Source organism: Streptopelia decaocto (assembly GCF_964273445.1).
Source record: "Streptopelia decaocto genome assembly, chromosome: 12".
Taxonomy (NCBI): domain Eukaryota; kingdom Metazoa; phylum Chordata; class Aves; order Columbiformes; family Columbidae; genus Streptopelia; species Streptopelia decaocto.
In genome coordinates, this window is record NC_138667.1 from 1,958,127 (window position 1) to 1,974,842 (window position 16,716).

Consider the following 16,716-nt stretch of genomic DNA (forward strand, 5'->3'; position numbering starts at 1 on the left):
CCTGAGTCCACATCCTGGGATACTTTGCCCAGTAGTGTCCCAGTGGCATCTGGCAGGCGGGACAGCACTCAGCATCCCTCAGAGCTTGTCTCCTGCGAGTCTCCCCCAGGATTTGGGAGTCAGCATGATGGTCTAGGAAATATCCTGTTTAAAAATCACAGAGACATTTACAACCAAGCCCCTGGAGGAATGGGGTTCTTTTCTGCTGCACTGTGCTATCCAGGCTCTCTGAGGTGCTCTCAGACACGTTTTTCTTTCCAATCTAGGGAGGAAGCAACTTGCTTTAAAAAAAAATGGAAGGAACTGTAATGCCCTGACTCCACAGGATCACCTCCATGCCCCCCGAGGAGGTGCTGATAAAAGCCACCACATGATGTGCTGCTAGCGATAAAATCACCAGACTGTACAGCCCTTGATTGGGTCCCTCATCTGCAATCTGCTCAAGTGCGGATCCTCATCCAGGGGCAGCCTCTCGTGTTTTAAGATGCAGGAGGTGGGGGGCAGAGGAAGCATCCCTGCCGCAGGGGACTGGGGGACACAGCCTCTCCCCACTGCTCCCTATCTGCTCTGCCCCAATGTGCAAAGAGATCCAGAGCACCCCCAGAAGAGGCTGGTGGGAGCGCACTGGGATGGACTGTGCTCAGCTGGCTCCTGTCGCCACAGTGTCACCCAGCCCAGCCAAAACCTGTGCTGGGCAGATGGGACCGAGCTGCCCAGTGCTCCACACCTTGCTCTGCTGCTGCAGCAGACACCCTGCACCACCTGCTTGCACTGCTTTCCTCCTCCCCGGCATCCTAAACCACAGCATACGGCAGGTATAAAAATCCACGTTCCCTAAAAAGGTTCAAGAAATTATACTTAGAGGGAAGAATTACTCCCACGTGTTTCAGCCGTCATCTGCAAGTTGAGTTATTTTGCATTAGAGGAGACTCACCTCAGTGATTTGAACCTGACGCTTTCAGCAGTTTCACAGAGGAAATGTGCCTTGGATGCCAAATAGCAGAACTCTGCACTGGCAGGGTAATTAATTCAAAAGCACCAGAGAAACTGCTGCTGAAGACTCATCCATAGCACTTGACGTGCAGTGAATCAGCTGTGATGCCATTTACAGCTTTTTTGGCCCACGACTTCTTCAGAGTCTCTCACCTCACCTCCCAAGTACCCGAAGCAATTTCCAGTCTGACATCACTGGGAAGTTTGGACGTCAGCTTCATCCCCGTTCAGCAAATTGTCCCCAACGACTGTGCCAAGGGAAAGGAGCTGCAGTTCCCCTGGCTACCTACAAACACTTCTGGAGCTGCACAGCCTCTTGGCACAGCGTTAGGAAGGGAACCTGCTTTTAGGAACCCCGTGGACTTTCAGAGAGCTAAGGCAGGGTAAAATGAGGTATCCCAAAGGAAATCAGATGAGGTCCATCAAGAAAGAAACCTTCATGGACCTCATGCCTCTGAACCCTTCTTGCCTGGGTGGATAGTCCGAGCTCAGCAGAGCCAGGGTCATCCGAGCATCTGCAGACGCTGCTGCTCGGCACTAATGTGCTCACTAGAGAAACTCCGCAGGAAAGAGTCTTCTAGGGAACAAGTGCATTGGTAGAGCTTCAGCTCTGCACTAATGACATTTCCTATGAATCATCAAAATTACTTGAAAATCCCCCTTTTCCTGCAGTACTTAAAAAACGCCCTCTCTCCAAAGTGCCAAATATGTCTCAGACTGCAGAATTCCCCTCTAACTTCTTGCAAGGCTTGGAAATGGTGCTGTTAGCTCACGGACACCTTCTCCCCAGACCCAAATACTCTGGTTCAATTCAATCACTGTGAGAATGAGATTCGTCGCAGTGTCCCAGCCCTGCTGCAGGCTCTGCCAGTGCTGTGCCCCAGCTCCAGGGTCCCCCCTGTCCCTTCCCTGCAGAGGATGAGCAGAGCACGATGCTACGTCCACGCTGCCGTGGCTGCGGAGGATGGGTCTGTCTGAGACACGATGTGCACAAATGCCAGGGTTTGGCCTTGGTGGGGAAGGCTCACCCCAGCCTTGCCTATCTCTGCAGAGCTTCTGCTGCAGCAGCGCTGGAGACAAAATCCCAGGCTCAGGGTCGGACATGGCGTCTTCTGATGCAATAAGGCATCGCCTGTGCTGGATGTAACCCCGGACTAGAAGGGATGACAACTTTCTGAGGGTTACATGTAAATACTTCAACAGGCACCCTTGCCAAAAATAATGGTGCCTGTTGCCTTGTTGCCAGCACTGGCATGGAAGCTTTGTGCTGAGAGCCAGTCTGGCAAATGCAGGTGGTGTCAGACTGCTCCGGAAAAACAGGGTTATTTTCAACCTGGACCAGTTCCCTGGGCTGGCTCTCCATAGCCCCACGCCTGGCCCTGCCAGTGATACCATAAATCGGCTTATTCTTATTAAATGAGAAAATGCCTAAAATCTATGACCCTTATTCATATAGACTTATTTGGTTACTAATTGCTGATTTTAGGTGTCACCAGTGCAGGGGAGGGATTGGTGGGAGGGCAGGAGCAAGTGGCCCTGGCAAGGGGGGCCAGAAACACCTCTTTGGTGCCAGTGGATACTCTTGGAGGGGGTGGGTGTCAGGCAGGACGTTGCCCAAGTAACGCAGAGGGACTGGATCCCTCCTGCCCCCCTGCAATGCCCTGGTGAGCCCCATGTCACCCCACTCTGCCAGAGGCACCTGCAGGGGGGAGGCTTTGGCCGGGTGGGTGGAAAAGCCACCCTGTGAGGTGTCCTTGGGCACGCAGGCAGGACCAGCCGCACTGGAGCTGCCTCACGTGGGGTCCCAGCACAAGCCTGGTTTGGTTCCTACTGGCATAAGCTGCTCCTGTCCAGCCGCTTTCCCAAACACCGTACGCCCTGCTAAAAATAGCTGGATGGAGAGTCAGCTAAGGTCAGAGCAAAGCCAAAGCCCAGGGGCTCAGGAGCGAGGGCAAACATCCCTGCGTGAAGGACACACTGCTGGGGTGATGGTGTGGGCAGGGGAGAGCAAGGAGATACCAGAGCTGAATGGGTGTCTCCAGAAAAGCAACCTGCTGTGCCTACAAACCTGCAACTCAGACCTAATTTGAACCAGAAATCCCTGAGCCATGCCAGAAGCCCACTTGCCCCTCCTGCCAAAGAGAAAAGAAATGCTGAGATTATTTTGGTTGCCCAAGACTCAGTGAAACCCATTGGTGGTATCTTGCTTTATTCATCTGCAGCCAGGTTTTGCCCACTTACAGGCAAAGTTGTGGATAAAACTGCCTTGGTTTCTCCATTTCTCTGACACAATAAACACTTCAAAGAGCAGACTGGACCTCGGGTTGAAGATATGGACCTTGTTTTTTCTTGGTTACACAGGTTACATGCCCCTCTGGAGCAGGGCTGATGCTGGGTGGCTGGAGGGATGAGGCAAAAGACAGAAGACAACAGTTTTATTTCTGAAGATCTTGGGCTTCTCCTGACCCTACTCTTCTCTTTCCTTTGCATCAGCTCCAGCTTTGTCGGACCTTGCCGCGAGACAATTTTATTCCCTAAACCATCAGAAAACTAGCCTGGCAAAGCAAGGGAATTGTCTCCTGCCAGGTCAGGAGGTGCCTCAGCTCAGTGAGGCGCTGGTCTGCCGGTGAGACCCTGAGCAGGACTCTGCTGCTGGCCCGGGGATGGGATCTGTCAGCTCGGTTCAGCTGTGGTCCATAACTTTGCCCTTTGTGGTCCGTAGCTTTGCCCTTTGTGGTCTGTATTGAAGAAGAGCTCAGGATGTGCATCCCTGGTGCTCCCAGGTCCTACCCGCAGCAGGAGGAGGAAAGCCCTGGGAGATGGCAGCTCCGCTCCGGAGAGGCTCTGAAATGATAACTTAACCTGAACATGAGCTGACTGCTCCGGAGCAGAGGCGCTGCGTGCCCTTTGACTTTTTCAATCGTGACTTTGCTTAGCTTGTCATTTCACTGATCCTCCCTCCCCAGGAGCTTTTAAACAGGAGTTTGGGATATTCCTGTTGCCCAGGAGGATGAAGAGTTCCCTCCTGTTCCAGCTTCACAGCAGCACATATTTGGTGACGTGGTTACAAGCATGCAAAGAGCACTGCTCCATCAGTGCTGCATCAAACAGCTGGTTTATTACACTGAAAACATTCCTCTCCTTTGCTGGGACCAAATTAAGAGCTTTGGGGATGCTCAGCTGCAATCAGGCACAAATAAAGGATGAGCAACACTGGGGTCAAGGAGGGTCAGGCCCACTGTAGGCTTGGCCGTGCAGCAAGATTTCTGGCTTATCTTCTGGAAAGAGAAGAGAGGGGATTTTTTTCTTTCACTTTATCAAGTGATGCACCTGCAAACATGTTTTTTATTGTCTCAGTGTCCCTGAAAGATGTGAAAAATAATAATGAACAAGAGGTAAAGAACAGCTTGTGGGTACTCTAACTGTCCAGTTCAGCCCGTCCTCTTTGGTGGTGGTGCTGGGGCTGGTGTTCTCTCTGTTAGCAGTGAATTCAATGATTCTCGTGTTCTCTTCTGGGTGCCTGCAGAGCACCTTCCCAGGCAGCAGGAGATGCTGCTTCACTTTTCCCACCTGATTGCTCCAGTCTGTTTTTCTGCCTGAGGGGACAGGGGCCCCTTGCCAACAGGGGACAACCTTTGCACTGTCCCCTGGAGCTCCTTGAGCCATTCGAGTCAGCCTGGCAGAACATTAACACAGAGAAAACACCAAAAGAAAACATTTGGACAATTTTCTGTAGGCTTGGAGAGTCGACCCAGCCCTGGAGGGTGTGACAAGCTGCCGGAGCTGGGCATTGGCAGCGGGTCAGTCGGAGGGGAGATGGATGCAGAATTGAGACTGTCCAGTACGAGCAGCTGCGAGTCCTTCGATCCTGCTGCAGCACCTATCAGTGAATGCACGTTGAAAATACACAAAGATACCAAATGCTGCTGGCTGGTCATTTTTGCACAGCACTCCAGTAGACTGCAGACATTTTGGGGAAGGTGTGTGCCTGGGTGCGTTCGCAGCAGGCTCGGCTTGACCGGTCCCTGTCCTGTGTGGCGTCCCCTGGCCCCAGGCACCAGCAGTGTCCCCAGGACACAGAGATGTCCCCCGGCTGGCAGGAGGTGGCAGCATTGCATAGCCCAGGAGATCCTGCTGGCCTGCAGAGCCATGCATGCTCCATTCACTGGCAGGGAGCTCCAGACCTGTTTTTCCAGCTCCTCCAAGGATACGTGACTCAAGCTAAACGCCTCCAAACTGCTCAAATCCCATCCAGAACAACCATTAAAACCAAGAAAACCCCAAAGGCCGCTAAGTGCACATCAGTCCTGAGCTGTCTGCAAATCACCATTAACAGCAACGTGAGGGCAACTGAGGACACGGAGGCTCTGCATTTAGAAATGAGTGTGATGCTTAAAGATACCTCATTCGTCCTTGAAACTCCAGCCCCCTTAACTAGTGTGTGATGTATCTGAGCTCCTCCGCACAAGCTCCACATTCCCTCTGAGTGACAAGGGTGCAGATACTCTTGCTTGCGTAAATGCTCCTTGACAGAACTGAGGTGGGAATGAGTTGGAGGCGAGCTCGCTCTCCGAGCATCGTTTTCATTCTGGTGGATCTGGCACAGTCCAGGCTGATTTTGAATTCCTTTGTGGTTTATTTTTATTAGAGATGCAGAGCGACCTGTAGCAAAACCTCAGATCTAAGCTCCCTGAAACACAAGGGGAACGTGGAGCTAATGTTTGTAGTTCAGGGCATTGCTGGCTGCCAACCTTCCCCTAACATTCCTCCTGGTCTGTCACTATGGAGCCATCCTGCAGCCGACTGAGTCCACCACAGGCAAATCACAGACTTCCCTTGTTGCCTAAGAGCCAGATGGACACAAGCCAGGACTGTTTTGCAACTCGTGCATCCAGAAAGTGTTTGTACCACAGTGACGTTACCGAGCTAGAAAGCAACATGGTGAGTGGAATAACAGCCTCTATCACCATGTGGGCTGCTGTTCTGTTAGGAGGACTCCTCTACCTTTATGTGAACAACTTCCCACTGATATAGCACTGTTCTAACCTGAATCTCTTAATCTCACTTTTCTCCAAAACAGGTAACTATTAAAAATAAATAATAAATTTAAAAAAATCTGTACATAGACCAGTCTTAAAATAAAACTTTTAATTATTCTTATGGCTTTGGGTACACCAGACAAGCTGGAAAGCAGTTTCTCTGACTGCCCCTCTTAAAAGTAGACACCCTGAGCAGGCCTTCCTTCCACATGCATGAGCTACATTGCTGCAGGAGCTTGCTTTCTCCTGCAGACTGAATCATTTCCCAAATGTAGGACTGCACAGCAGAAGACACCGTTCTGAAAGGGAGTGATGATGAGTCACCAGGAATTCGCAGTTTTATGTTCCTGCAAAGGAAAAATTCACAGCACTGAGGGGGCAAGGGAGGAGAGCTTGGTTTTGACAGACAGCAAGAACCAGGTCCTTGAGCACAAGCTGCTGGGTCAAAGCAATCTGAGGAAGGCGAGAAGCCAAGCGAACAGCCACTGGAAGGCGGGGGCCATGAGATGTCCCCACGGCTGGTGGTGTGGTCCTCGTGAAGGGGCCACGGCCTCCCAGGCTCCTCCTGAGCCCACACCTGGGCTGAGAAACACCCGCCAGAAACGCTCTCAGCCTGTTAAGTGAGGCTGGAGGGATAAATCCGGCATGGCTGGTCACGCAGGGAGGGGTAATGAAGCAGATGTCGTGTGTGCACGGGAGCGGGGATGGCACCACCGGGCCCTCAGCTAAGCCCTGCGACACACCGGCTGCAGGTACCGCGGGACAGGTTGTCATTGACTCATTATACACACAACAAGAGCATTAAAGTGCACGCAGAGCAGGGCTGGGGACTCGATAACACCCTGGCACGGTGCCAGCAGCCCGGCCACGGCCCCACAGCAGAGGCGCGACTCGTGCGTCACCGCGCGGGCTCCGATCGGCCTTATCTCCCGTTCCCAGCCACCACCTCGCAGCCAGCCAGGGCGGGCACCTGCCTCCCAGGAGCCACCCGAGGGACTCAGCAGGAGCCCGGCGGTTTGCAGCCCGCTGCTCGCAGCCGCAGCAGCGCCCGGAACGGGCCCGGCCGAGGCGCGGGGCTGGTGCTCCTGCCCCTTTAAGAAACGGGTGAGGGCAAGGACGCTTCTCTCCTCCATCTTCCGCCCGGGGTCGCGTTCGAGCAGTGCGCATGCGCACAGCGAACAGACGACGAATCTCCAGGCCTGGGGCGGGTGAAAAGCGACGCCGGTCATTGGCTTTGAGGGCGGGCTGTGCGTGCGCGTGAGCAGAGGGCGTATTGGAGCCGCCTCCCTGCCACCGCGCAGGCGCTGCGGGATTGTGGGGGGGCGGCCTTTCCCTGGCGCATGCGCGCCGGCCGCCCCGCCCCGTTCCCAGCGTGCCCCGCGCGGTGAAGAAGCGGCGGCTGCAGGCTGGGGGCATTTTGTGTCCGCGATAGCAGCGGTTGGGAGACAAGATGGCGGCGGCCGAGTGAGGGGCCGGCGGCGGCCGGGACCCATCGGGCTGCTCCTCTCCCTTCCCCTCCCCTCCCTCCCCCTTTCCTTACCCTCACAGCATCTCAGTGGCTGCCTCTCGTCTTTCTGGAGGGGGCCAAGAGCCGAGCGTCGCCCGGCCGGCGAGCGGGACAGAACCGCGGAGGGGGGCGCCCGCCGGAGGGGCCCGGCTGGAGCTGAGCAGCGGGGACCAGCCTGCCTCCATCTGCCTCCTGTTATTCCCTCCCCTGGCCCTTTCCCCTTCTCCGGGGCGGCAGTAGAGCCCTCTCTCTCCCCGCGAGCCCCTCAGCGCCCGGAGGGCCCCTCCGCCGCCCTTCGCTATGGCGAGCAGCAGCGGCTCCAAGGCCGAGTTCATTGTCGGAGGCAAATACAAGCTGGTGCGGAAGATCGGGTCGGGCTCCTTCGGGGACATCTATTTGGCGATCAACATCACCAACGGAGAGGTAAGGGGCGCCTCGCACTCCCCCACCTACCCGGGCCCGTGGGGCCGGTCCCCTCCGCACCCCGGCGGGACCCGGAGACCAGCGTCACCTTCCCGGGCAGACTGGCCGTCTGGTTGTGCCCCCCCCACCCGACCCCCCCGCCTTGTCCCCGGGCACCTCCGCGGGTGGGGATGAAGGTTCGGACCGCGGGCTGAGGGGCTTCCCCCGCCCGGCGGCACCGAGGGGGTGGCTCTGCCCCTGTGTCCCTCTGTCCCTCCCCACAGCGGAGCCCGCGGTCCTGGGCTCCCCCACGCAGCAGTTGCGCAGGGAGAGGGAACCACCATTGTGGGAAAACACACTTTGTCTTTTGTGAGCGACTGAAGTCGGCCCTCTCCCACCAATCGTCTGTTCCCCTCTCTCTCAGCTGAGGAACGCTTTATCTCATTTTCATCAACAGTAATAGGAACAAAGAAGATCTTCCGTTTCTTCAGCTCTTTTTTTCTTGGTATCTTGTTTTGGTTGGTCTTTTTTCTTGTGTTTGGTTTTTTTTTTTTTTTCTTTCTTCCTCTCATGGCTCTGAGCTCTAAAGAAGAAACACCCACTATGTTCTTCCTCACTTGTATGGATCTGAAGACTTCACATCTCCAGCTCAATTTCATGACCTGGGATGGATGGATATTTATGTACAAATCATCACGATGTGGATTTTATTTGAAGACTCAGCAGAATGCTGGATGTTGAGCACCGAGAGCTTAAAAAAAATTATATCTCAAAGTGTTTTCAGCAGGGGTGTGTGTGGGATCTTGAAGTGCTGTGCCCCTTAAACCTCAGTGGCAAGGCTGTGCTTGGTGGACGTTCTGCTCTGACTCCTTGTTCCCTCTCACTGTAGGAAGTTGCTGTGAAGTTGGAGTCTCAGAAGGCCAGACATCCCCAGCTGCTGTATGAAAGCAAACTATACAAGATTCTGCAGGGAGGAGTTGGCATCCCACATATACGGTAGGAATTACTGAAGTATGCCAGTACAGTGATTTTTCTTTAATGTCAGTGCGAGGCAGGACACACCATTAAAAAGAGATTTTTCTGGGAGGGATTTGGCTGTTGGAGGAAAAATAACTCCATTCCAAGCTCTCCAACTAGTTGGGTATCCTGCCCAGCAACCCGTGGTCTCTCCTTCTTCCTATGTACTGTGCTTTGAAAGTGAGATCTTCAGCAGTTCCTGAGCTGTGAGAAATTGTTGTTGTGATTAAAACAAAGTGTGAGACTGTTTTGCTGAGAGCCACTGTTCTTGATGAGGTCGGGAGTTTGGAGGCGGCACTGGAAATGGCTGCTTTCTTTTGTTGCCTTTTTTTTTTTTTTCTTTTTTTGTTCCAACATGTCTTCCTCCTCTGCTCAGAAAATGGCGGATGGATGTGATTAACCCTCCCCCTTCTCGTGTTGGGACAAGGGACATGCTCCGGCATGTATCTTTTCCTTTCATAGTTATGTGCTGCAACGCTTGAGACTGCAGAGAACCTCAACCAGGAATGAAATGGCAGCCCCTTTCTGTTACCCGCAACAAATGCGTCACTAGGATTTCCGTACAGTTAAAAGTGCCAAGATTAATCCTTCTCAGTTGCTCATTATGCAGATTCCTTGTTTCATGTTCTGCCTGAAACTTTCGGGAGTGTTTCATAATTTCACAATCTGGAAGAAAATCACTGGTGCAGCAGACTCTAGGAGGAGTTATTTTTCTGGAGGTTATTGAGCTGTTACAGTGGGTTAGTTCCCAGCTACTGAATCTATGCATCTGAATAGATTAAATGATACTTCAGGTTTCTTCAGAAAGACTTTGTACAATAAGTTATTTTTTTTTTTAACTTTGTTAACAACTGCCCTTAAAAGTTCGTATTTATGTTTGCACTGTGGCATAAATGAGTTTCGCTCCTTGAGCTGCAGAAACTACTTCAATTAGATATTGAGTCAAACTGTGGATTCCATATAATGTTAAGCCTTCCCTCACTGTGTTGAATGTGCACCTACATCTATAGTGACCTGTAAGGTATATTATGAAGCCATAATGCTGATGTATTCTAGACCATGTATTAGTTTTAACAAAACCTAAACCAGGTCTGCATTTCTGAGGTTAATAGCTCCTTTCCTTCCCCTTTCCCCAAAACCACAACTGGCTGCAGTCCTGAGCATAAGCTGGAGCAGAGGACAGTGTTGCCTTGGCCATCTGTCCTTATTCACTACAGCCTTTTGCAGGAATAGAGTAAATGTACCTTAATTAAGCAGAGTATTTGTAGCTTAAGCAGAATTGCTTTTGTGAAAATGGATTTAGTCTTTATTTTAGCCTACAGTTTCCCTCTTCAGATGGATGCCTTTATTTCACAACTGAAAGAACAGAATTGCAGTTTGGGAAGCTATCGCAGTATAGTTATGTGCTAGAACAGGGATAACTGGGAGAACAGCCAAGACAAGTGGATATCAGGTGGTTCATTGCAAAACTGGAAAAGCAGGCATTCTTAAACTGTTGGGTTTTTTTAAAGTAAATGAATATTTGGCATGATAACAAGGCCTAAGTTGCAAATTTTTCAACTTTTCCATGTAACAGAAGTGAACTACTGTTTGAGTTCTTCGTTTTGGTTAAAATACCCTGTGAGAGCATTTTATTTAAAGCTGAAATACTGGAATGAATCTGCATGTTAAGAAACTTGATTCTAGGTTCAGCTACAGCAGTCATCTTTAAGTTTTCTTTCATCTGTGTTCAATGTGCTTGTATCTGACTTCGTTTTCTGTATAACCGGTGACTGTGGTTTAGAATTCTCACCACCACCGGGGAGCTACAACCTTTAACATACACTCTGACTTCCCTCAGTACAGCATTACAAAAATCTGAGTAAGAATGAACATCTGAGGCAATACTCAAACCAACTCAAATTTACTCATAGACTCATGCTAAAGGTGTGTTATTTATTTGATAATGGCAGTGAGTTTTGAGGTTTTTCAATTCCAAGCTCTTGCAAGTTCTTCTTAATTGTTATACAGGATGTTTAAAAAAATTGGATCCAATTTCAAAGCAGTGTTATTTCATGATGGCAACATGTTACAATTAACAAAAAAATCCAAATGGTTTAATGAGCTGTCGAGTTTTAGTAACACTAATGCTCTGTGTGCTCCATGTGCTGTATAGACAACATCGAGATTATAGTTGAATTCATACAAATGAATTTCAAATTGAGTCCATCTTTTTGAAATACCCTCTAGTATTTTTCTAGGAAAGTGTCTGTACAAAATTTTTGGAAATACCTTTTCTGTCTTCAGAAGCAGCATTAATTTTAAGATGCTGCTCCCAAGTTCTTTAACTAGGCTTCTGTTACTAGTTATTGCTGTATGATATCTGGTGGTGCTTGAAGAAATCTAAAATTGTATTTTTTATGTTCTTTAAGAGGAAGCTGAGTAGGGCACCCAACACAGTTCTTAGGACAAACATTGAAACAATGTGTTAAGTAGCAGAATCCATGGTACTCTGAATGTAAAGGGGAGGACTTGGCGTGCCAAGTGAGCTGTATCACTGAGGCGCTTAACAAGGATATGTCCTGAATAGGTGATTACAAAGATTAGGACCAAAGTGATATTACTGTGCGTATTGTTTCAGACAGTTCCAGCTTTTCTGTCCTGTTTTTGGCATCAGCTAAGCTGGGAGAATGTGCAACTTCGTACTTAGGTCACTTTGCATGTGTAATTGATAATGCACATTCCACCATTGTTTTATAATGTTACGCTGTCAAGTTGGAATAAGCTGTTCTTGGCTCGGTATGTTTAGAGGGATGAATCAAGTTGAAGGAAAATCTTTTGATACATTTGTTAAGATTTCTGTAATGTGAGACCTTTAAACAGCAGCAGCACGAACAGTGCGTTTGATAAAAGAATGAGGAATCATTCTAAGCTTTTCCCATTGCAGTGCTGTCTAAGCTGGGCTCAGCACTGTTTCCATCTCAGTGCTACACATCTGGGAAACAGAGGCACAAAACCTTGCGTTCCTCATGTAAAAATGTGGGACTTCTCTGGTTTTCTTTTACTTAAGCAAGGCAGTGGCCAAGATCAGCTTACTTAGATGTTGCATGACGTGGCTTTGCCTTACAAAGTGGGCTGCTGTGGTTCTTTGACTCACAGAGCTGAAATAATAGGTGAGGTATGGATTGCTGGTTCGTTTCGGGTACCTGCTCTTAGAACTGAATTCTGCCCTTTAGATGTGATTGCAAACTTGGTAATAACAAGACAGCATATCTGGAGTGTCACTTAAATAATTGCTTGGTTCTAGATAATTTTTATAGCCTTTAAATTGATTTGATGACTCTTCTGGCTGATTGCAAGGAAGCTAATGAGCAAAATCTCAGTTTTGGAGATAAGTTTTTAAATATTGCTTCTGTGGGATCAGCTGCAAGCTTTGCTTGTCCTGGAGGGTGAACAAGGGGCCTTGGGTACTCCCACTGTAACAGAACATGTTGTTTGCACATAAAATAGCAAAAATAGAGATTGGAATGTCTTTATCTTAATATTCTAAACCATTTTAGATTTGTAAGTCTTTGACTTTGCTGCTTATTTTTGTTTCCTGGAAGAGCAGCAAAGTTTCTGAACTTGTCCCTGGAGTTTCACAAAACTTTGTATAAGTACTCTACAGACTTTAAGCTGTGGTATGTTCTTGATGCACAAAGTTTGGTTAATTATTACCTTAATTTTTCACAAAGGCCTCTTGAACCAAGCTTAACATTCTAATAATCTGATCTGCCTTTAGGACACAACTGTAAAGTCCGCAGTATTCTGCTGGGCCCTTTCCCATTGTTCTCAGCCATCAGCTGTCTTTCTCTTTTCTCGTCTCTTTTTCAGCGGTGAAGCATTTTTAGCTGTAATCTTGTTAACTGGGCACTGATCCTGTTAGTTTGGACTGTCTGCCTTTGTTCCCAAATCCTTGGTCGGGGCTTGGAGGAAAGCAGCAGAGCGTGTTTGGTGACTTTTGTATGTTGGGCTGTTCATAGTGTAACGCTGTTAGACAAAAACAATTGTTTGAATAATCTGTGAGAGCCCTTCTTAATTTTTGCCATTTATGGTGTTTATCAACCATTTTTCCTATCATTTATGAATACCACCTTTAGGTACTTTCAGATGTACCTTTGAAAGAAAAACAAGCTTTGGATTTTTCTCCTGACAATATCATGGGATAACTTAGTTTTGGTATCAGTTTCAAATGGAAAACAGCTACGCTGGAACCAGCTGTGGCTGTTGATGCATTGTAAGTGTGGCACTTCAGAGCAGGAAGAGAGTCTAATAAATGTGAAACAGATACTGCGTGAATTCTTCTGTGGGCCAGGCTGATGAGACACTGTACATACAGCATGTGAGGCTGATGAAGGTGGTATTTAACTTTAGTGATTTGTAGCTGCTGACTTAGCATTTTTTTTGCAATGTTCTCTTGCAAACTGGACAAGTAAATCTTCACAATTCTGAACTTTTCAATGGAGTAAGTTCTTGCAAAATATTTTGATGTTGAGAAATTCAGTATTGCCGCCCGTGTATCACTATGCAATCTTCTAAATAGTGAAGCATATTAAAATGTTCTGGAAAAAAAAAATCTATAAAAGCATCTACAATTTTTGTTGTTTTGGTTGCTTACTGCGGATTTTTCCTTGAGCCCTTCAATTTTTTATCTCTAAGCAGTGCTTAATCTGTAAATTCACCTCTCAAACACCTTCATTTTAAACTATTTTCTCTAACTTCCTGCAGCTTAGGGGAAAAAAAAGTGGGGGGGGGGGCAAGCAAACCAACCAACCAAAACCCTAAAAACAGACAAACAAAACACACTGGAAAAAATACCCACAAAACCCACATGCAAAACCATCACCCCCCTCCCAGTGCTCCCTTCAACTACAAAAATAAAGTAAAAAAAAGACCCAAACCTAGGACTAGTAGTCAGATAAGCCCAAGTTCTTGTCTTCAGTGGTAAGACTGATACTTTCATCTAGGTCTGCAAGTAATTAGGAGGAAAGTTCTAGCAATAGAGCCTCCTATTAATTAATCTTGTGTTATTACTTAAGGCGGTGTGCTGAAGGGCAGAACCACTGCAGTAGAAAAGAACTGGTCTCTTGTTCTGGGAGCTCAAAGTAAAATTAAAAGCTAGTCTTTTAAATTAGTGCCTACAGTTTTTCTACTGAGAGAATGAATGTCTTTGAACAAAATCTATTTCATGTTTTATAGCAATCTAAACTTCTGTCCTAACTGGTCTTTGTGGGCTCCTTAGAGGCATGCAAGAAAGACCACAGTTTGAAAACAAAGGAGGCTGTCCCTTTTTCATTTTGTTTCTCCTTGCCTTGCTCAGCCCTTGCAGAAGTATCTGCTAAAGGGTGCAGGTTCAGTGTTACTCTTATTTGGAGCAGGTGATCAGCAGAGGTGTAATACCACTGAAACACTCTTTTCATTGGGAATGTTTCCTGTACCTGCTGTGGGTTAATGACTCACCCTCTCAGCTGAACTGAACATTCTGACTTTTATGGTTGAAACTTGACTTATGTTCCTGCCATTTCCTCCCAGGTGTTAATGAACCTCACTGAACAGCAGGCAGAGCAGCGAGTCACCTCCACGGAAGTATGCTTGCAACATAACACAAGGCAGATGAAATGACCCTATTGCTTAGGAGATGAGTTGCACTGGCTTCACATATTCATATTTCTCTCATAACTGTACAAAAAAATGATGCTGAATTTTATTTATAGTCTGTCTAACTTCATAGAGTAGGGTGTTCATTGCTGTTTCTTTATTTAGTACTTGGATGGCCTAATTCATGCTCACCATGGCAACTAATGTTGGATGACATCTGCTAAATATTCTACTTCAGTATTTCAGTCATGCCATATTATGTTAAGTTCATTTATATTACTCCTAGCTGGCTAACAGTTAAGAAGTGCTTTTCCAGCTTCAGGGGAGAAAAACTAGAAATATAAAATATATGGCAATTTAGACATGAATCTTGTAAGAATAGATTGACATTTTTATATATGTTGCTTCAATATACCTTAAGATTCAATTTAGTTTATTTTTACAGGCAGAATATACTTGCCAGTTTGTCTGAAACATCATTTGTCAGGAGATGTCTGTCCTGCGAAGCCCAGAACATGGGACCAGAAGGGACCGCTTCGCTCCAAATGCAGCACAACATCCTGTTTTTCCTGTGAATGGGTCAGGTGCAGTGTTCAGACTTTCTAGGCTCGGCAGTGCTCATGATTCACTCATTGGCGAGAGCGAGTCAGCTGCCGTGCCTAAAGAGAAACGCTTCTACCCACAGGCAGGCAGCTCCCATTTCTTTCTCTTTTTTTTAATAACTTTTTTGCTACTTCAGCCCTCCCGTACCTCTAAAGAATAGTTGCATCACTCTGCAGCTGCCTTGGTGAGCTGTTTGAATATGTGATTACAGAGTTCGCTGCCTTTCTTGAAGTTTCTTTTCTGTCCCTGTTGTGATTTGAATTTCCTTTCCTGAATGTTGGTAACAAGGTTCGCACGTCAGTGCCGTAAGCATTGATACTGATTGCTTCACAGTTCCTGTGGAGAATACCTGTACTTTTACTGGTTAGGATTGCATACTATTTTTCAGTGATTCCTGATATTAGAGCTATATGATTACAGGGAGGTCTGTGTTTTCTCCTTAGTCACATCATCTGACTAATGCTTAGTTCAGAGACTTTTGTATAGATGACTTAGTGCTTGCAGAAATGGAATATAGTGTCAGAGTGTTCATCAGTTCAGTGTCATTTGGTTTTCTGTGGGATGTCTGAATCCTCTGTGTTCGTGAGGCCTCCCAGACTTGCAGGTTCACCCTCATGTCTGCTGACTCGTCAAACTTACTAATAAGGTGATCTCAGGTAATTCTAGTACTAAGTTCTTTTCCAGATTGCTTGTTGACTGTACACTTCTTGTTTTAATAGCTTTTTTATCCACCTTAGTTTTTCTGACCATCTCCATTTTTGTCAAGTGGACTCTTCTGCTTGATGTTGAAAGCCCAAATGCTGGAAAACTAATTGCACAGGACTAGACAGAGTAATCATAGGGTCAAATACTATGAATTATGAAAGTGGCAAAAGTTTATGTGATGTCAAAGAAGTCCAAATTGACTTTTTTTTTAATGTGACTATAAAGGTTTCTGGACGTCTAAAGGTTTATCTGCTCAAGTCTTGTCACAGAAGCCTTGTCCTTCCTTGCAGCGAGGCGCCAGGAGATATTTTCTGTGTGTGTAACAAAAGCGGGACCTTCAGCAATGCCACATTGCCCCACTGGAACAGTCAGGGATCATGTTGAGAGAAGCCTGTAGTGGAGGACAGGTTACCTGACAAAGCAGGTGTTGGTTTAGGAGAGCTTCTATTCAGCTGGAACAAAATAGTCTTGTGCCAGTTGCTCTGGTAGTAGGAGCATTTCTTGGGACACTGAGCTGATGTTCTGGTTGTGTATCGAATAAGCTGTAGACACAATGACATGCCATCGTGCTAATGGTGACAGTGTCTTTGCTGCCTTTGTGGTTTCAGAATGCATGGGATTTGGGGTTTCTTTACCAGTGATTAACATATGTACAGTTATTCAGTAAATTAATTAATCTTGATCTGAACTTGAGATTTTGTGTGTGTGTGTTTTCTGAGTCTTTTTGTTCAGCACTTGACCAGCTCACACAGCTTTGATAATTGTGCTGCTTTTGTTACCTTGTTGTAATTACAAGTGCCAGTATAAGGGAGATCTACTAAAATTGTGTAAGCA

The 16,716-nt window shown here is 47.5% G+C and overlaps 1 protein-coding gene across 4 annotated transcripts in view; it reads left to right on the plus strand.

The window, feature by feature from the left end:
* Window positions 1-7,352: 7,352 nt before the first annotated feature.
* Window positions 7,353-16,716, plus strand: part of CSNK1A1 (casein kinase 1 alpha 1) — a gene marked incomplete at its 3' end in the record, with an annotated part of 35,124 nt that continues 25,760 nt past the window's right edge. The window contains exons 1-2 of one of the 4 annotated variants that reach the window (XM_082063971.1): window positions 7,353-7,962; window positions 8,831-8,937. In XM_082063971.1, the coding sequence (XP_081920097.1) occupies window positions 7,840-7,962; window positions 8,831-8,937 (230 nt within the window). In that variant the 5' untranslated portion in view covers window positions 7,353-7,839. The remainder of the gene's footprint in view (window positions 7,963-8,830; window positions 8,938-16,716) is intronic. The other 3 variants (XM_082063972.1, XM_082063970.1, XM_082063973.1) reach the window with 3 other exon arrangements.